The sequence below is a fragment of the Juglans regia genome, chromosome 9, assembly GCF_001411555.2.
Source record: "Juglans regia cultivar Chandler chromosome 9, Walnut 2.0, whole genome shotgun sequence".
NCBI lineage: Eukaryota > Viridiplantae > Streptophyta > Magnoliopsida > Fagales > Juglandaceae > Juglans > Juglans regia.
Genome location: NC_049909.1, coordinates 11,749,004 through 11,770,019, shown reverse-complemented (window position 1 = coordinate 11,770,019; position 21,016 = coordinate 11,749,004). Strand labels below are relative to the sequence as shown.

Sequence of the window (21,016 nt, the reverse complement as noted above, 5' to 3'; positions counted from 1 at the left end):
TTACAAAAATATTTTAAAAAATTAAATTTATAAACTAATAATAATTAATATGATAAGTTAAATTGTAAAATTATTTTTATTATAAATAAATTTAATATATCATATAAAATCATATCAATTTATAAATTTTTTTTATAACTATTGTACTTCTCATCTTCAAATATTAGATTATGCCAATCCCGATGCTACGAAGGTATCACCGCAACGATAATTTTGATGTGGTCAAGGGGTGGACTGATTTGAGATGGTTGTTAACTTGTTGTTAACACCAATCACACGTAAAATATTACATACAATCATAGCATGTAATAATCCCTAATAATAACTAGATAAAACAATTGAACAAGATGAGTAAGCAAAAAAAATTATTAGGGAAGCAAATACATTAATGAGTTGTATAAATTATTTTAATTTTGTTAAGAATATGTGGATAAGCAAAAATAATTTGTTATTCTTCATCTTTATCTTGTATACAATATTTTAAAATGTGTTGTAAAAGATAAACCCGATAATCTTTTAATTGTGGTTTAACTATGATAATCGAAGTAGATTTTCAAAATCAGGAGGAAAATAAGAGTATTGTTATATTTATAAAAGAATTATATAAAAGAATTTAATACATTGATGTAATTTTATTTAATTTGTTAGATTTATTTTATTATAAAAATAATTTTATAATATGTAATTTTTTTTTATGGTTATAATATTTTTTGAAAAATAATAGTATCAATAAAATAAAAAATGAAAAAAAAAAAAAGTGATTAAACAGCAAAGAAGAAGAGGAGCAGAGGGAGGAGACCAGAGTGGGTCAGAAGCACACGTTACGCTCAGGCGGTTCCATGTGCCCCACATGGATGATGATTGACGAAGAAACTCCAATCCCCAGCGAAAATTACCCATCTTTAGTGGAAACCCAGAGAGATACGGACCACAACAAGCAACAATTTCTTGGTTTGATCCAAGCTTTCGAGCATATTTAGCATAGCAGGTCTGTTCCACTGTTCTCTGATCTGACGCAGGCCGACGGAGAGGGAGGAAGAAAAGTGAGAAATATGGAGAAGAATAGTGATGGGTTTGTGAGGGCGGATCAGATTGATCTGAAGAGCTTGGATGAGCACCTCGACAGGGCGTGGACCTTGGATAAGAATAAGAAAAGGGAGGAATATGAGACTTTCAACCGTAGTTCTAGTAACAGCGTTGCTATTAACAGCATGTCCACCGCCGGAACTATGAAGAAGGAGAGGCTGGAGTGGGAGATCGACCCCGCCAAGCTCGTCATCAAGGCTGTCATTGCCCGTGGCACCTTCGGCACCGTTCACCGTGGAATCTACGACGGCCAGGATGTCGCTGGTCCGTCTCTCTTCCTCACCCACCACTTTTAATTTTTGCTTTGACTGATTCTTTTCTTTGCCAAAATTTTCAGATTTTGATCGAAAGAACGTTTTTAATTTTGTTAGTGGGTTTTGGCTTGAACGCTCCATACTTGAAATTCCCTTTTTTGTTTCCCTAAGGACCCATTTTCCTACTTATGATTTTGACTAGAGTCATTTCTTTCCCGAGTATACTATGCTTTATGCAAAGTGGTTGCTTGTGGTAATATATATATTTTTTTTTTGGATTTCCTTCCGGATTATGTCTCATATTTTCTTAGTTGTTAGATTTACCAGATGGCCAGTTATACATGCATGTTCTTGTCTTTGATCGATTTGGTTGACTTTGAAATTATACTTTAAATTGGTCGGTCCTATAACGGATCAGTGGGACCACTCTGGCTAAGGCAAGGTGATTCAATCTCTTTGGTGTTTTCTCGACTTTATATCTTTTTCAAGAACTATTTTTAATTATTATAAGAGAACTCAATGGAGTATTATGAATGGATCGGCGACTGGCCACTGTAACTGTACTCTTGTGGAATCTGTGACAGACACGGTGTCGGGGTGAATTTGCTGATGATAGCAGTTACTTGGTTGATGTTGTTGCATTACTGAACTTCCATGTGATCACAATTGTGGGTTAAGGTTTCAGCTAAGAAAACTAGCAATAAAGATAGTGTGGAATCTAAATATTAGGATTTGGTTTTTCATCCTCGCCATCATCACAATATATATAGCTAAGATCTATTAGGTTTCTTTCTAATATCGTGTTAGCCACTTTTCAGGCTGAGTGTGTTGCATTTGTTTACAAGCCATTTGCAGTGGTACCCAGCAAAACTCAACAAAAACGAAGAATTGTTAACATTGTTTTTCTGGGTTTTTTCTTGATCATCAGTTAAATTGCTCGACTGGGGTGAGGAGGGTCATAGAACTGACGCTGAGATTGCTTCATTAAGGGCAGCTTTTGCGCAAGAAGTTGCTGTGTGGCATAAGCTAGATCATCCCAATGTCACTAAGGTTACCTTTCAGTTCTGCAACTTTCTTTCTTCTTTTAAACATATCCATCAATGCCCAACAAATTTGGATTGCATATATTTGTATATCACTTATTATTAGGTGGACAACTCATATATCTAACACATGTGGTGAAGAAAATGGAACCTTTCATTTAAATCTTAGCTTTTTATAAAAATCTTAATTTAAGGTTACCTTTTATAAAAATGTCGATTGGGAATCTGTTGTTGCTTTGAGCTTCTTCATTTTTCTTTCTGTTAGTTCACTGAAGGATTAATCTTCATTCTTTTTATATTCTTTTTGTTTTCCTTCTTTGGCTTTTCTATTCTAGATTTAAGTAAGTATTTAATTTACTTGTAAAAAAACACGCAACTTTTCAGGATACAAGGTTCATACGTTGCGGTTCCAGAGCTATTATAATTTTTAATGGGAAGACTAGAAAAATAAGATTTAAAGGTACAATAGGAGGGGGTGGGGGCCTACAAACACCCCAACACAAACATTACAGTGCGATAAAAAAAAAAAGGGAAATGGAACCTTACGATTCTGGTCCCATGATTTGTCAAGTCATGGTCTAGAATAGGGTGCTATGAAGGCAGTTTCTTCGACTGGATGAGAATCCATTAGCACTAAGATGTGCATTGGGATTGTCTGTATTTGGGGTGGTCATTGAGAATCTCCTCTCCTGGGTCCTTGGATAAGGGGGCATACAGAGTTATCTTCGACTCCCAGTAAAAGAAGCATAAGCTGGCAAAAAAGGACAACAATTTTTACTGCAATGGAATACAGCAGTGCTTGGGAGCCATGCATGTTGGTGGCTGCACGAGTGGCCCATGTGCCGGTCAAAATGCGGGGTTGTTCAGTGGGGAGGTGAAGCCACATGCTGGAAGACCCCCGGTAAGGGCGTGTGTGGGTAGTAGGTGGTGGTTAAGTGTAGATCTAAGGTTGACAGTCCCTAAAAAAAGACAAGAAAAAAATATATAAAAACATAACATGGCTGGTAATCCAACCAATGGCCAGCTAGAAGTGATTGGCGTCACAAGCAGGCTGAAACCCGAGGCAGCCGGGTAGCGTGTGGCAGCCACGTGTGTTAGACAGCCAACGGTTAATGACGGGTGAAGGAGGTGTGATGCTTCTAATGTTGGGGTGTGCATGGTGAGTTGATGCACCAAGGGCTCTAGATTTAACCTTTAATGGCTTCGAAAGTAAGTGAAAACCTAAGAGAAGGTAGAAGATTGGAGCTTCTCCCACAAAGATTGGATTCATTCATTTCAATCTGCGGCACTTGCTCAAGTGTGGTTCTTCTTGTGGATTGAAAGTCTTTTTGTATGCAAAAGTTTTGTTTTCCTTGTGGTGACATCTCAAGTAGGCTGGTGCTTTTGTATTATTGTACACTCAGTTGGAACAAATTAAACTACTGGATGCGTGATAAATAAAATTTTAAAAGAAGTTAATATTACTTGGAATTTGGTATGCATCATAGCTATACATCATGCAAATAAAAAAAAAAAGGGAAAAAAATTGTTGAATGACACATGAAACTAGTCAGCCAAGTTGTTTGGACATATAAATACCACGTTACAGCAAGGAGTCTCTCTCTTGATATGACCAAATTAACGTGGCTGAGGCTTTAGGTGACATGGAGCTATAGAGTACAGAGTTTTGGATAGCCAAATTCCCTAGCAAGTAAATTAGACAAACTTGAATTAGTTTAGTTGAATCAAATAAGCTCAAGCATTGCTGCCCAGTTCAAATTATGTGTGAAACTCAAGCTAAAATTTATGCTGCTGCTCTATTTCACAAAAATTCCTCAAAGAAGTGGTTAAGAAGTGCTTGAGCTACCTAATTCTGTTCCTTGAACTGATCTCCATAGAAGTGACAGATATGGAAAGGCATGCTGTTGTCAATCCCTAGATTGGGTATGATGGAGTCAGCAGCTGAAGCCAACACCAACGGCGAAATGATCCCTTGGGAATTGTCCACTATGATTGCAAAAACAATTGTAAAAGGAAGAAAGATGAGTTTCAATTATAGTTGAAAATGTTACCTATATAAAAAAATATTATAGTTCAAAATTTCTGTTGTTATTCTCTTTATGTAACTTGGATGTTGATGTATTTCGTTTTAGGAGTTTCAATGCCTTATTTATATAGTTATCGTGATCCAGAGTTCCCTTTGTGGTTCCTTTCTATGATATTTAGAGCATTTTACTAAAATCACAAATCTTGAAGTTTTGACCATTGACGGAAGCCTCGCTTCTTGGAGGAGAAAGAAAAGGCAGAGTTGGGGGCTGCTGATGTTTTTGCATAGGGAACCCTCAAACAATATTTTCATTTTTCCTTTTTGACGTTTATTTTTCTTTGATATTTTGGGCTATGCCTTGTCTCCAATGTCATTGTGGCCATACAAGGACTTTTGCACTGACTTCATTGGAATTCAGTGACTGAGTAAAAGAATTGATGCATTGGAATGTTCAGCACTTTTGACTGCTGCAGTACATCCATTTTAGGTTGATTGTGTTTTTCCTCTGGCTTGATTTTATGCAGAAAATAATACATGCCTATTAATATCGTTTTTATCCTTCATTATACTTTCTCTTACTTGATATTATCGTCTTCTCAATGTCCAGTTTATAGGGGCAACCATGGGCTCATCAGAACTCCAAATACAAACGGATAATGGTCAAATTAGCATGCCAAGTAATATCTGTTGTGTTGTTGTGGAATATCTGCCTGGGGGTGCTCTGAAGTCATACCTTATAAAAAACAGGAGAAGGAAGCTAGCTTTTAAGGTCGTCATCCAGATTGCACTAGATCTTGCTAGGGGGTACCCACACTGGCCTAGTGCTTGTGATTCTTTTGTTCTTCTAAATATTGTGGTTTACAATTTAAAGTTGACACATGAATTGGACTTTTTTCTATCCAAGTAGTTGGGAACTTAGGATATTATATATCTTGTAGGTTGAGTTACCTTCACTCGGAGAAGATTGTTCACAGAGATGTAAAGACAGAGAATATGCTATTGGACAAGACACGTACGGTAAAAATTGCTGATTTTGGGGTTGCTCGTGTTGAGGCTTCAAATCCTAATGACATGACTGGGGAGACAGGAACACTTGGTTATATGGCACCCGAGGTATGGTCTATTGATTTACTCGATGAATTTCTCTGGTTATATGGCACCAGAAAAAAGTTATTGTTGATTTCTCTGGATTTTTCTTGTCTATTTATGCTTAGGGAAAAAATAGACATCTGGTTTTAGGTGTGTATCATAAATATCCATAACTTTTGGGCACATGAAGTGGATGTCTCTGTTAGTGCAGAGATAATGGTGCCCCCATCAATCATCTCATATAAAGGATGGCACCTTTTACTTCACATTGTCTTAACAGAGAGTAATGATACAATATACAACTCTTTTACTACTCTGAGGGCAATTATACAAAATTGAAAGATTCAAATTAAGAAAACTAACATTTTTTATGAGGCGGTACAATCACATTGGTTAGTTGTAAAACATTTGTAGGTCTATCATTATTCCTTTAAGAATAAGAGTTATTATGCTTTGAAGCTACGCCAGGTCTGAAAGTTAATTTTGACAAGTCAGAGTTAGTGCCAATTGGGAATGTGAGCAACACTAGGCAACTAGCTAGTATTCTTGGGTGCAAGGTAGCTTCTCTCCCCATTACCTACTTGGGATTGCCATTGGGGGCTGCTGCAAGGGCCTCATCCATATGGGATTCAGTCATAGAGAAGATAGGAAGGAAATTGGTAGGGTGGAAGAGACTGTATTTGTCGAAAGGTGGCCGTTTGACTCTTATTAAGAGTACCCTCTCTAACTTACCGACATACTTCTTATCTTCGTTCTAATTGCCTGCCAGGGTAGCAACTCGGATTGATAAACTGTATCGTGATTTCATATGGGGTGGGATAGGGGATGAATTCAAATTTCACCTAGTCAGCTGGGATAAAGTGTGTAGACCAATCTCGTTAGGTGGTCTGGGTATAAAAAATCTGAGAACATTCAATCAGACCTTACTTGGAAAGTGGCTATGGAGGTATAACAAGGAGCCCGAAGCCCTTTGGAAACTGGCAATGGATTGTAAATATGGAAGCATGTGGGGGGCTGGTGCACTGAAGAGATATCTGGGGTCAGCGGTGTGGCGGTTTGGAAACACATTAGGAAGGGGTGGGGGGCTTTTAGTAGCCATTTTATATTGGTGTTAGGGAGGGGTTCTCGCATTAAGTTTTGGAGAGACATATGGTATGGGAATGAGGCTCTAAAGGATGCATTTCTAGCTATTTTCCGAGTGGCACGTAACCAGGATGCCTCAATAGAGGACCTTATGAGACTATCAGGAGACCAAGTGCAATGGAATGTCACGTTTAGTAGAGCAGCGCAAGATTGGAAGTGGACACCTTTGAGACTTTTTTCAGCCTTCTATATTCTGTGAAGCCCAATAGACTGCAAGGTGATAGGATGTGGTGGACTCTAGCGGGTAAGGGAATTTTCTCAGTTCGATCCTTTTGTAAGTCTCTTTCCCAAGCCGCAAACATTCCCTTCCCATGGAGGAGAATTTGGAGAAATAAGGCGCTGCCTAAAGCGGTCTTCTTTACTTGGACAGCTGCGTTGGGGAGGATCCTGACGATCGACAATCTAAGGAAGTGCCGGATAGTTACTCTTGACTGGTGTTGTATGTGTAAGAGATCTGGCGAGACAGTAGAACACCTCTTGTTACATTGTGAGACATCTAGAGCCTTGTGGGTGGAAGTCTTTAGCCGGATTGAACTATCTTTTGTTATGCCTGCTTCTGTGGTAGATCTCTTGGCTAGCTGGACACTTCCAAGTGGAGTTCAACAAATCAAGGCGGTGTAGAAAATGATCTCGATCTGTATTATGTGGTGTATATGGCAAGAGTGCAATGATCGGACTTTCAAAAACAAGGAGCGGTCTCAAGAGGAACTTCGATCCCTATTTTTCAGCACTTTATTTCTATGGGCCATTGCTTTACATTTTAATGGCCTGAATTTTCATGACTTTTTAGTTTCCCTTACTCGGGCTTATTTCTTGTGTGCTATCTTGTGTACTCGGGCTTTGCCTATCTTTATTAATATATTCTTGATTACTAATAATAAAAAAAAGAGTTATCCTGTTAGCACAATGGGGGGTATTGATCTCCTGGTCCTAATGTTTCAGCTTAGAGCTTGCTCAGAATTACCTTAATTCACTAGTACCCTAGTGAACCACAGTCTGGGATTGTTCAACTTCATTCTAAAACGTGGAGTGGTTCTCTTCCAATATGCTAATTTCAGGGATTGAAAGTTTTTCTTACAAAGTTGAAAGAAAATCTTCACCTTAGATCAGTATTCATTTCATTTTTTGAAGGAAAACTTTACAAGAAACAATACTAGGTTTCACATTCTAGGTAACTTAGAGCTAGCTAGCAAGAACAAATGGAGGGACGATCATTTAATGACTTATTTTTCAGTAACTTGGTCAAATTGGTGGTTTTCAGGTTCTCAATGGCAATCCATATAACAGGAAATGTGATGTGTACAGTTTTGGCATCTGTTTGTGGGAGGTATATTGCTGTGACATGCCATATCCTGACCTTAGTTTCGCTGAAGTGACTTCAGCTGTGGTTCGACAGGTAACTTATCTGCTTCTGTCCCAATCACCGTATCCTATAAGTCTCGAGTCTTTCTGCTGGAGATTTGTTTGATAAAGTTGTATTCATTATGATTTGATCCTCTTCATGATGCTTTCACGATGAAAACCTAGAATCTGAGACCAGATATTCCAAGATGTTGCCCAAGTTCCCTGGCGAATGTAATGAAGCGATGTTGGGATGCTAACCCCGATAAGCGGCCAGAGATGGCAGAGGTAGTTTCCATGTTAGAGGCTATAGACACATCAAAAGGTGGAGGTATGATTCCACTTGATCAGCCTCAAGGTTGTATTTGCTTCCGCAAGTATCGAGGGCCTTAAATTCTATGGTTTGCATGAACAAGTTGAGGTAATTATTTCGAAGATGGAGATCCAGTTGTAGTTACACTGCAGAAAATACAATTTGGGATATCTTGATGAGAGAAAAAGACCGGTGGTGGGCATAGGCGGAGTCACCAATGCTGGATAATGTAAAGTTTTTTTTTTTTTTCCTTACCAAATACCTATTGAATATACCAAATATGTGTACTTCATTTGGATTGTTGGACTGGCTCTGCCCCCTCTTTGTAAGATCTTCCACTACTGATATAGTATGATCATTATCATTGCTATGATTAAGTCAGATCTCACAGCTATCTCGATCCACTTTATATGCTTGAGTATTTGGTTGATGGCGTGCAATCGGTTCTAGAAAGGCTTTCCAAAAAACGAAGTCATTCCTGAGATGACTTTTATCTCAAATCACCACAACCACAATCTTGTTTGCCGGTCTCAACTCATCATTACAATTTTTTTAAATTTCAAAATAATAATAATATTAAAAAATAATATTCTAATAATATTTTATCATCTCAACTCAACTCACTTCAACATCTAAATACAAACTGTTCAGTGGAAAGCTCGACAGTTTTGGTTGACCACAATATATTTTGTTTTTTTGCTTTCTTTGCAGAGATCACACCGTAGTCATAGTTCATGTATTCTACATCACGCAGGCTAGCATCAACAAGAAATTAAATTTTCTTATTACATTCTCGTTAAACATCTCTTGAAATAACGAGGAAGATACATTCTCGTGAATCCATGGATATGATCCATAATCTATTCCAAACTTTCTTCAGAATGTGGTAGGATGATCCAGATACAAGTGATTTGTACAATGATATGGATTTAGTAGGGATGCACAGATTTGTTGCACCACTCCAACAAGACCATGCTACAATGCTCGAAATGTCGAGAAGCTAGACAGCCGACAGGGAAGAGGCCCAGGAAGAGATATCATCAGTCAGCAGAGTCCATATGATCGGAAAAGTGGATGGCGCTGAATCGCTAGGGATGTTTTCAAGTTTAGCATTGCTATTTATAAGTCCCACACACTACACACCACAATTTTTTTTTATTTTTTTAAAATTTTTTTGGTTTTATTTTTCTTAAATTAATTGAATTCTTCTACTCATCATTTATTTACCACACATTTGATAAGAGAAAAAAAATTAAAAAAATAACAAAAAAAAAGTGTGTAGTGTAAGAAAGCTTATGAATAAAAATTTTCTTTCGAGTTTAGCGCAAAGAAGAGCTTGTCAATAAACATATAAACCACTACCAAAGTCCATTTCCACTCTAAAAAGGGTTGTCAATGTAGAAAGATGTGGAGGAAACCAAGAATCAAATTAGTAAGCATGTCATTGGGTTATATAAGAATTAGGCACCTAGCACTAGGAGAAAATGACGCAACAACCATCTTAATTGTGGTAAGCCTCTGCACCACCAGACTAACATTATGCCTATTTCACTTGCTCTGTTCGAAAGGCATATTTTTATGCACGGTTTCTACAAGCTCTTCCGCTTGCCCAAATTAAGTTGAACCTTGAGGAAAATCCCCAATTTATATCAAGCAAAAAAAAAAGATTTCATACAGAAATATACTGCAAATGGCCATTTGCTTCCATGTCCAATTGAATTTCATATGGAGCATTTGAGAATACAATCAAGTGAAAAAGATGAGATGAGTCTAAAATTCTAGCCTAGTTCTTCTCAGTATTGTCCTCCAGTTCCCTCCTCAGCTGAAGAGAGAAGTCATCATTAACATCATCATCATCCCAATCATCTTCCCACTGCTGCGTCACATCTTTCCCTTCCTCCTGTTCCTCCCACTCTGTTATGCATTAGTGTAGTTAGGAATAAAAAAATAAGCAAGAAAAAGAGTCAGAAAGAGGTACTTGAGAGAGGTTGGTGCTGTATTGTAACCTGGGGTATATCCCTGTGCTTTTGTACAGTCCTTTCTCATTTATACTACCCCTCCCTTAACACCACCCCCCCCCCCCCCCCAAAAAAAAAAAAAAAAAAAAGGGGAAAAAAAAATACTCATAAAGTTAAAAGATGGATTGATAGGTTAAACTTGTGCTTCTATTTTGTAGTCACCAGTCAATAACTGAAGGCAAACAATCTTTTTTGTTTTTTGTTTTTTTTTTTTGCTTATAGGCAACTAAACCAATCACATAAATTCTTATCTACAGGTAATGACCGGAAAAATAAGAAAATAAAAAAAAGGAGAAGATAAAAATACCATGACAAGGAAAGTACAGAATGAATATATTCATAACAGAATAGGAACCACAAAGATCGATGCAAGTGTAAGATCCATAGACCTGTCTCTAGGAAAATGTTTATAAGAGGCGTGCCCTAAAACAAGTGCTTTTAGAACATTTTGGATTGAAGCTTTGTTGATTATTTAAGAAATCTCTGAGAAAAATTTTAGAGATAGATTTTTGTGGGGTTTTGTGAGAGCGGGGTCGATAAAAAAGCATGTTTGGTATGAGAAATTCTTTTGAGATATATTTTTTGAAAAGGTGGTGGGTCCAATGAAATGATATTTGGAGAGAAATTATTGTGAGCTATTTTTGGTATTTGTGAAATTTGTTTTGGTTTTTGTGTTTTAAAAAAGGATAAAAAAAAAGGAGCAAATTATTTGATGAGACTATTCTTGAGTAATGAAAAATTGTTTTGACGAGTAAAAGAGGTTTTGATTGAAGGCAGCCTTTTTTTTGTTTTCCTAAACAACAGAGGGTTTCTTTTTAAATTTTTGGTTCCCAAACATGCGCATAGTATCTGCATATCTGGTGAATTTGAAAAATGAAGGTATATGTTTGTTTGTGTGTGTGTGTTGAGAGAGAGAGAGAGAGCAGACAAATATTTATGAACACCACAGCAAATTAGGTAGATTGTCAAGGGTTTCATGATCAGGGGCAAAACTGGGCTGGACAGAAGAAGGGGGAGGGGGGCAGATGCAATTGCCTTCATGTGAAGTGCCTATGACCTATAATATTCATCAGGGAGCCTGACATGTTCAATTTCTCGGGTCCATAAATTTTATCAACAAAAACCAGTCTATCCACTAAACCAAAGAAGAACCAGGAAAACCCAAAAACTACTACAATATGTTAGATCTTTGGGAGGAGAATCAAAATCATTTCAAGTATCAATACTTGTGTTTGTCCACAATACAAGCAGTCCATCCATAATTTTGCAAACGATTGTATCCGTATGTATCTACCAAAAACCGTAATCTTAGATCGGAAGGATCATTGTATTTTTGTGTGGAAAAAGAAAAAGGTATCAAATATTTTTCTTCATTTTACCTTCATTGATTTCGAACTCTTCAAACTCATCGTCGTCCTCGAACAAATCGATCTTCGCGTCCTCAGTCGCTGCCTTGGGCTCCGCCGCCATTGTTAAGCTCCTAGTGCCTGGGACCAAAACCAGTTTCCATAAAAGAAGAAAGATAATCCAATGAATACAAAACACACAGACTTACACTACAAAACAGGAAAAGAGAAAGGAGGAAACAGAATTTTGCCTCGGATCACAAGCGAGTTCAAGTGAAGTCTGAAAAAAAAAACCCTAATTTTTCGGATTGGGAAATACTGGGAGAGAGAGAGATTTTAAAAGATAAAGATAAACTATGAAGTACAGAACAGTCCGGTACAGCGGCGTCGTTTCAGATCGACTGCCCTCAATACGCAAGTCGTTTTACCCAAATCAGTCTGAAATCTCAAGAGAATGTTTTTTTACAAACATTTAAATTATTTCTTTATTTTTAAATCATAACAAACATCTTTAAATCTTAACTTTTCTATTTCCAACATTTCCATTTTAAATTTTTAAGGTTGTATCTAACAATTATTTAAACACCAAGATCAATATAATTTTAATATTCTATCTTCGAACAAAATTCGAATTGCATAACAATGACAAAACTTCCATATTTCACCTAGGGGTGAATTCAGTCCGGTCCAGTCGGTCTCAATGAGGTTTTGTTGATTGGACCGGACCAATTCGGTCCAGGATTTTCTCACCCTAGATCGAACCGAATAGGCATAAGGATCTGTCTGGTCGGTCCTATTCGGTCCAACCCTATACCAGATGGGCCAATAGCCCAACCTTATTCTTCTATTTTTTCGGCCCAATAGCAAAAGCTCACTAACATTTTATCCAATTTGAAGCAAAAAAATACAACTTATAAAGCCACCCACAAAATACTTATAAAAAAAATGCAAGTTACAAAGCTCTTCACCGATAGTCTAAAAATGAATAAATTACAAAGCAATATGCTAACTAAATTATAGTGAATAAATTTGAATAAAAGGTTTTACTATAAAAAATAAATGTTATCTATATCCATCAGAAACTTCAAAAAAGGAATAGCTACTTGATCTTCTTACTACTAATCCATCCAAACAATTTAAACAAGGTTAAAACTAAAAATTATACTAGATAATGAAAGAAAATTGAAAAAACATTCGCAAGTAAATTTGGCTTCTAAAAGAAAGAAAGAAAAAAAAAACCATTCCCAAGCATAGATAATAAAAACTAAAAATTATACAGGTTCCAAATAACTGAAAAATTAAAAGCTTTAAATACAAATTACAATTTACATCAATACAAATTATACAATTATTCTTTTGGCAACTCCTAAGCTCTAGCTTCCTCTATCTTTCGGCTTGTCATACTTTTCGGTTTTCACAATACGCTGTAAAGTATAAACAAATGAATTATTAGCAAATAGCAAAAGTGAAAATTGAAAACTAACAAGCTAAAATACAATTCACCTCATGAACTTGCATTGGTTGTAGACATTATATTTGAAGCCTCCATAGAATTGTCACTGTCCCGAACAAGTGCTATACAATAAAGAAACAAAATAAATTATATAAATTTACATAATATATAGTATTATAGATCATAAAAGTTATAAAATAAAGTACTTTTAAAAAAAAATTATAAAATGAAGTAAGTAAGAAACATACCCAATTGCCTCTCAAAATCCTCCACCTCATTCATTAAAGTCCTAACGTTGATTGGAGTAGAAGAAGAGCGAAGTCAATTTTGTGTACAAATGAGAGCCTCAACCATCATCGTAGATAAACTAATTCGAAAAGGATCAAGGACACGATCCACCGTACTAAATGTAGATTTAGAAGCCACTGTAGATACTGGTATTACGAATACATCGCGTGCAACCTTTGAAAGTACACGATATCTAACTGAATTAACCCTCCACAAAATAAGAATGTCAAAACTTAGGAATGCCTCCTCACAACTTTCAGCTAGGTATCTATCAACCTCATTCTTGCTCCCCAAAGTGTTTTCCGACTGTAACTGTTGCTTGAATATGACCATTCTGTCTGTCGTCCTATCAACTATACCACTACCACTACCATCTGTATAATTTACTTCTTCACATGGGGGAGTTGTACGCTGCTGTTGTAGATCAAAATTGTTACCTCCCTCATTATCAGTGTATGCCTCATACATGCGGATTAAAGCATTTTTAATCTTCAAACTCAAATCAATAGCTTTTGTGGGATCATTGGCAAACATGCATTCCAATGCAAAGTCAAAATATCGCATCTTATACTCAGGATCAAGAATAATCCCAACAAACAACAACATATTCATATTATCTAAATCGTCCCAATATTTGTCAAATTTTTTTTTCATATTTGTGGCCATTAATCCCATCACGGGGCTTCTTATTTCACACTCCACTTCAATTGCATCAGATATTTTAACTAACTCCAGAAAAAAGGAGTTGCAAGTTACATATTAATTCCTCGAAAAATATAAAGTTGCATCATGAAATAGTTCAAGAAACCTTACAAACAACTTTACCTTCTCCCAATCGTTATTATTGGGAGGCCCTAACTTCTTTGACGTTCTCCTATTCACCACATCACCAATTTGGTCACATTGTCATCATCCTCTCTAACACTACTAAGGAATCCCGAATCTTTTTCTTCCAACTGTTCAAAAACTTTTCGAAATTTTAAAGCTCCGTCCAACATAAGATAGGTGGAGTTCCACCTAGTCGATACATCTAAATAAATGCCACTTTTGCTTGCAATTTCTTCCAATCCAATACATTTCTTAAATGTAGTCCACCTTTGAGGTAAAGACTTAACATATTTCACAACACATCTCACCTTCAAAATAGACTCATCAAATTCTCTCAACCCTTCACGGACAATTAAGTTTAGGATGTGGGCACAACACCGAACATGCAAGAATTCATATTCCAAAACAGTGACCTTCCTATACTTGATTTTTTCTTTAAATAAGAAACTGTTCCGTTATTAGAACTTGCATTATCAAGTGTGATTGCAAGTACTTTTGCTCTCCCCCAATCATGCAAGCACATCTCTATGACCCTAACAAGTGTATCATCCTTGTGATTCTCAACCAAACAAAAAGAAAGAATTCTTTTGTGTAGTTTCCAATTATTATCAATAAAGTGTGCCGTGAGACACAAATAGTTGAGGTCTTGCACGAATGTCCATGTATCCGTGGTGAGGGAAACTCGTTGCACTTGAAGAACACTTCTTAACTTACTTTTTTCTCTTATATACATATTAAAGCAATCATCCGCAACCGTAACACGGGATGAAATCCCTACCCACTTAGGGCAAACAATGAGCATAAATTTCTTAAAATCCTCCCCTTCAATGAACCTAAAGGGCAACTCATCAAGAATAATCATTTCTGCTAAGGCTTGTCAGCAAGCCTCAACATTAAATGATATGGGCACAAATCCCCCACTATCACTTACTACACCCGCATTCTAATTGAGAGTAGTTTGGGACTTATTCGTCTGTCTCAATGGATATTTCTTACATTGTTTTTCAATATGATACTTCATGGACTTTGTACCATTAGTTTTCGTATCACATGCATACGAAGCACCACAATAATTACATGCAGCCCTAGGTTTACTTGGATTACCTTTTGGTATTATTGTAAAGTGATCCCAAACCATTGACCTATGTCTACCACTACCACTCAATTTAGTATTAACACTTACATTGAGTGGGAATGGAGGAATGCTTTGTCCATGTGTAGCATGTATTGACTCTACATAATCTATAGTAGAATCATGTGGAATCAATTCTGAAATAGTGTCCATCTAGAAAAGAAAGAAAGGGAATTAAATGAAAATAACATTCTGACTTGGCAAAATAATTGCCAATGATAACCCATTTTGGCTACAGAATAATCAATAATGTTGATCTATAAATAATTTTGATGCATCATGTTGGCTCCTAATTAATATGATTTGGACAAATGAGACTACCACCCACCCAGCCAGCAGGCCGCAAACATATACACTCAAATCATGGGATCCAAGGGGTGAATTGCGTACGTACAGATATTGTTTGTTTAGAATTAATTGATCATTTGTAGGCTTATATTAATAAATCCAATCCCAATTAGAATATTTAAATTGGAACCATTAACTTCATTTAAATTATTATTTTTTATATATACTCTTAAGAATTCTAAAAATATGATAAAAAAATATATGACGCACCACAAATTAGTTAATACACACATGACGCACAAAAAATTGGATATATATTCCAAGTTGAATTTTCCTGCCCTTCGTTATTTGTCAGCCTCCAATACTAGAAGTATAGAACTAGAAGAGTAAAGTTGACATTTTATTTAAATAAAAATAGTACATCCAGAGGACCAGAATGGATCGAATATTTTCTTCCAATGTTGCACCCAAATTTATATTGTAAATCTCATATACAAGTACTTTTTATAAATCAGGACTCCTAAAATTACAAGTAGATAAAATGAAACTAACATACTGAGAGTGAGGCACTGAGGCAGCACCAGACCGGTTGAGTGGGACAGATTGCAGAGACTAGAGAGACAGAGACAGAGACAGAGACGAGGTCACAGACTCGTGAGACCAATGACTCAGTGAGGCAGAGACGACTCAGATGAGAGACTGCTGGCTGGAATTTTCAGGGGACCCAATGGAGGGGTTGGGCTGCTGGAGAGGAGGACTGTCGTGCGGCTACTAGGGTTTTCGAATTGGGACTCTCAGTTTTCAAAAAACTGGGGATGTGTGGTAAGGGTGGTTGGGTAATTGGGGTGACGAAACGGTGCCGTTTGGGTTCATATTTAACCCAAACAGCGCCGTTTAAGTAAGCTTTAGTTTTTCTTAAAAAAAAAAAAGGTTATGTGAAATGATGCCGTTCCACGCAACCAGTGAATCTAGCTGGGACTTAAACGGCACCGTTTAAGTCCAATTTTGAACTTGACGGCGCCATTTGATTTTTGGCTGATTTGGTGTGTTTTTAACTTGTGATTTTTTTTATCTTTTTTTTGGCACATAAATTAATTAAAAAAATTATTTAAATTAGTAAAATTAATTAAACAATTTAATGGTGATTATTCTTTTAACTCATTGAAAAAATAATTAATGATAATATTATAAATTATACTCTAATAGTGATACTAATAATATATGTTATATATTATGGAATATATATTATATATTATATAATAAGACACTGATACTAAATTATGGACTATACTATACTAAATTACTAATAGTAAATTAATAATATATGCTCGTAGAGTCATACTGAATCAATGATATAGTCATTACTCATTACTCATTAGTAATACTCATTAGTCATAGTATTAGTGGTATTGATACTATATAGTATCGAAAATGCTGAATACAACCGTGCCTTATCCCCGTTGCGGCCTCGGCGCCTACGTGGCATTAATGCTAAACGACGCCGTTTGTCGTTTCAGGTGTAATAATCTGAATTCGGGTTCGCATTCTTCAGCTTCCTCTGGCATCCCTCTCTTCCCTCTCTTCTCTTCCCCGTAATCCCATCCCTCTCTTCCCTTCCCCGAATTCAGAAACCCTAACCCGCAAACCCCGAATTCAGTTCGCATTCGCTTCTTCCTCTGGCATTCCATCCCTCTCTTCCTTTCCCCTGCATCCGATCCCTCTCTTTTTCCCCCACGCACGAGCCCTAACCCACGAACCCGCGTACCCGCAAAGCTCCACATCCCCTGCATCCCTCTCTTGCGCACGAACCCTAACCCTAATCTACCTTGCGCACGAACCCTAACCCTAATCTACCGTCCTCTTCAGCCTTCAAGCCACGAACACACACGAACCCGAAAATCGTTCTCTCTTCTCCACGACCCCGCATCCCTCTCTTTCGCACGAACCCTAACCCTAATCTACCGTCCTCTTCAGCCTTCAAGCCGCGAACACACACGAACCCGCAAACCGTTCGTTCTTCTCCACGACCCCGCATCCCTCTCTTTCGCACGAACCCTAACCCTAATCTACCCGTCCTCTTCAGCCTTCAAGCCGCGAACCCACACGAACCCGCCAACCGTTCTCTCTTCTCCACGACCCCGCAAAGCTCCATCCCCGTCGTCTTCACCCCTGAGGTGGCGACGGGACACGGTCCTCCTCTGCTTGATTAACCCCCCATGTTTTCGCCATATGTTGCTTTTACTTTTATGAATCAAATTTGTGCTTGTGATTTTAGTATTCATTACTTGATTTGAATGTTTGATTTTGATTCTGTTTAAGGATATATTTTGCAATTTGAATTTTTTGCTTTTTCATTTATCTTTGTACATTACATTTGAATTAGGGGCAGTATCTTTTTTTTATTTATCTTCACATTAGAATTAAATGGGGCAGTTAACTATGTTTGGATTGAAGTGAGAAAGGGAAACATCCCGACTTGATTGGAAAAATTAATTGACTGTCCATGGTTATTAGTATTAAGAGGACATGTCTTCAAGTCAATTATTATATATTCATTTGGTGTAAATGATGATTTGAATGTTTGATTCTGATTCTGTTTAAGGATATATTTTGCAATTTGAATTTTTTGCTTTTTCATTTATCTTTGTACCTTACATTTGAATTAGGGGCAGTATTTTTTTTTATTTATCTTCACATTAGAATTAAATGGGGCAGTTAACTATGTTTGGATTGAAGTGAGAAAGGGAAACATCCCGACTTGATTGGAAAAATTAATTGACTGCCCATGGTTATTAGTATTAAGAGGACATGTCTTCAAGGCAATTATTATATATTCATTTGGTGTAAATGATGATTTGAATGTTTGATTCTGATTCTGTTTAAGGATATATTTTGCAATTTGAATTTTTTGCTTTTTCATTTATCTTTGTACCTTACATTTGAATTAGGGGCAGTATTTTTTTTTTATTTATCTTCACATTAGAATTAAATGGGGCAGTTAACTATGTTTGGATTGAAGTGAGAAAGGGAAACATCCCGACTTGATTGGAGAGTAATTAATTGACTGCCCATGGTTATTAGTATTAAGAGGACATGTCTTCAAGGCAATTATTATATATTCATTTGGTGTAAATGATGATTTGAATGTTTGATTCTGATTCTGTTTAAGGATATATTTTGCAATTTGAATTTTTTGCTTTTTCATTTATCTTTGTACCTTACATTTGAATTAGGGGTAGTATCTTTTTTTATTTATCTTCACATTAGAATTAAATGGGGCAGTTAACTATGTTTGGATTGAAGTGAGAAAGGGAAACATCCCAACTTGATTGGAGAGTAATTAATTGACTGCCCATGGTTATTAATATTAAGAGGACATGCCTTCAAGGCAATTATTATATATTCATTTGGTGTAAATGATGATTTGAATGTTTGATTCTGATTCTGTTTAAGGATATATTTTGCAATTTGAATGTCATCATCATCATCTTCATCAATATCTTCTTCATGTTTTCCCAAACGTACTTTGGGAAAACCATTGTGCTTTTGCGAGCTCGAAGCCACATTGAAATGGTCAACTACTGCAAAAAATCCTAGACGACCCTTCTTAGGGTGTTCAAAGTACAATACCCAGGTAACTACATTTTTTGTTCCCTAAAATATTTTTTTATATATATTAATTTAATATGATGTACAATTCATTCATCTCTAATACAATACAATATATGCATGAAATGAGCAGGGCTTACCATACTGTAAGTTTTTCAAGTGGTTGGATGCTAATGAAGTGATTGAGCTACAAGTTGAAGAAAGAATGAATGAACTGTTAAAGAAAGAGAAAGAGGTCGAGAAGATACTCGAGCTTCTTGAAAAGAGGGAGATTGAGCTGCGTAAGATAGTGGATCGCCTCGAGAGGGTGCAATTGGTACTATCCAATAAAAGCGACAAGGATATGCAAAAGGAGTTGGTGCTTAATGCACAAGAAGCTAAAATAAGGCGTGTAGGCACGCTGTTTCGGATTTATTGCTGTTTTGCATTTGTACATGTATTTTACCTAGTGTTATATAAGTAATTTTAATTTGGGATTGTTGTTAGTTCTATGTTTAGGTATTGGACTTGTACATTTGTTTTAAGTTTGTATTGGACTTATACATGTTTTAAGTTTGTATTGGACTTAAAGCATGTCTCTCAAATGGTAACCTGTGGAGATTATGAGAATGTATGAATGCTTGTGAAACAGATGCTAGAGAATGTATGAGTAACTTCCCAGTATTGGACTTGAAACAGATGCTAGAGAATGCTTGTGAAATAGAAAGGTAAATTAGTAGAGGATTTTTGCATATACAAGCAGGTTGGCATTCCATTCATAGGCCAGCTCTAGGGGATAATAATAAAATCATTACTTGTAGAAAACGAATTGAATTAAAATATACAGACTTTCACTTCTCTAACAGCTCAGATACAATTCCACATAAACCATTCACAAAACCGTCAATCAATTTTCAGATCATGTTGAATCCTATCATTTAGAACCAATCGACTTTCTATTGTTAGAAGTGTAATCGAACAACATGGGCCCTTAAGAAACTATAAATTTGGTTTCTATGTCAAAAACAAAAAAAGAGGAGAAACATAGAGGAGTAAAACAAGTAAAATGAACGTGAAATTAGTATGATTTTAAGAGATCATCATCATCCCGTATAAATAAGCTACAAATATGAAAATCGAAGGTTGAAAAAAGAAAAGAACAAGAAAGCAGCTGAAGAACTGTTGATGGCAGATTTGTTTTGCTCTTTCCTCTGGGCTAGTTTTTATGGGAAAGAGAAATATAATCAATTTTATTACCTAAGAAAGCTGGTTATTGCAAATTCATTGCTCGATTTGAAAACAATGCTTGTACTGTTGCATGTTTCACAGTGAATCCATAATCAAGGGACTGGAAAGAACAGTCATATCCCAATAAAGCATGTGGCTCTCTCGAACCTGTGGAGATTATGAGAAACCTAGAACATTAAAATCTACCATGGAAGACCGCAAGATGCACTAGTTTTAATTGATAGGAATAGAATGAAACCCACGAGCCCACCATGGTTGAACCTTTCACACTATAATGTCAACAAAATTCACATATAATGAAACCAGCCGTAGGTAGTAGTTTATCCTGATGTAAATGCAAGTTTTTTCCACCTGTATTAAAACCCAAAATAGAATAGAAGAGACTAAAATCAAGCAAAGATATAAACTAAAATCAAGCTTAAAATTACTACCCAGAGCAACAACCCAGCTAATATATAAGATGAAAGAAAAACCCAAAAAACCAACAACAAGCCGCTTCTTACCCAGAAATGAAAGGGAGTTCAAAACCCAC

General features: G+C 36.4%; 2 protein-coding genes across 3 annotated transcripts; one reads left to right on the top strand and one right to left on the bottom strand.

The window, feature by feature from the left end:
* The first annotated feature begins 784 nt into the window (after nucleotides 1-784).
* Nucleotides 785-8,683, top strand: LOC108989083 (serine/threonine-protein kinase STY13-like). The gene is made up of 6 exons (XM_018962567.2): nucleotides 785-1,350; nucleotides 2,269-2,390; nucleotides 5,017-5,213; nucleotides 5,348-5,522; nucleotides 7,903-8,037; nucleotides 8,169-8,683. Exons 1-6 carry the CDS (start codon nucleotides 1,053-1,055, stop codon nucleotides 8,373-8,375), a joined length of 1,134 nt encoding a protein of 377 aa, XP_018818112.2. The 5' UTR covers nucleotides 785-1,052; the 3' UTR covers nucleotides 8,376-8,683.
* A 1,113-nt stretch (nucleotides 8,684-9,796) lies between these two features.
* Nucleotides 9,797-12,023, bottom strand: LOC108989078 (protein DSS1 HOMOLOG ON CHROMOSOME V-like). 2 transcript variants are annotated; one of them, XM_018962560.2, is made up of 3 exons: nucleotides 11,911-12,023; nucleotides 11,693-11,800; nucleotides 9,797-10,209 (listed from the first exon to the last, which is right to left on the bottom strand). In XM_018962560.2, exons 2-3 carry the CDS (start codon nucleotides 11,781-11,783, stop codon nucleotides 10,079-10,081), a joined length of 222 nt encoding a protein of 73 aa, XP_018818105.1. In that variant the 5' UTR covers nucleotides 11,784-11,800; nucleotides 11,911-12,023; the 3' UTR covers nucleotides 9,797-10,078. The 2 variants fall into 2 exon arrangements, with proteins under 2 accessions (XP_018818105.1, XP_018818104.1); XM_018962559.2 differs by having other exon boundaries at nucleotides 11,869-11,992.
* Nucleotides 12,024-21,016: the final 8,993 nt, after the last annotated feature.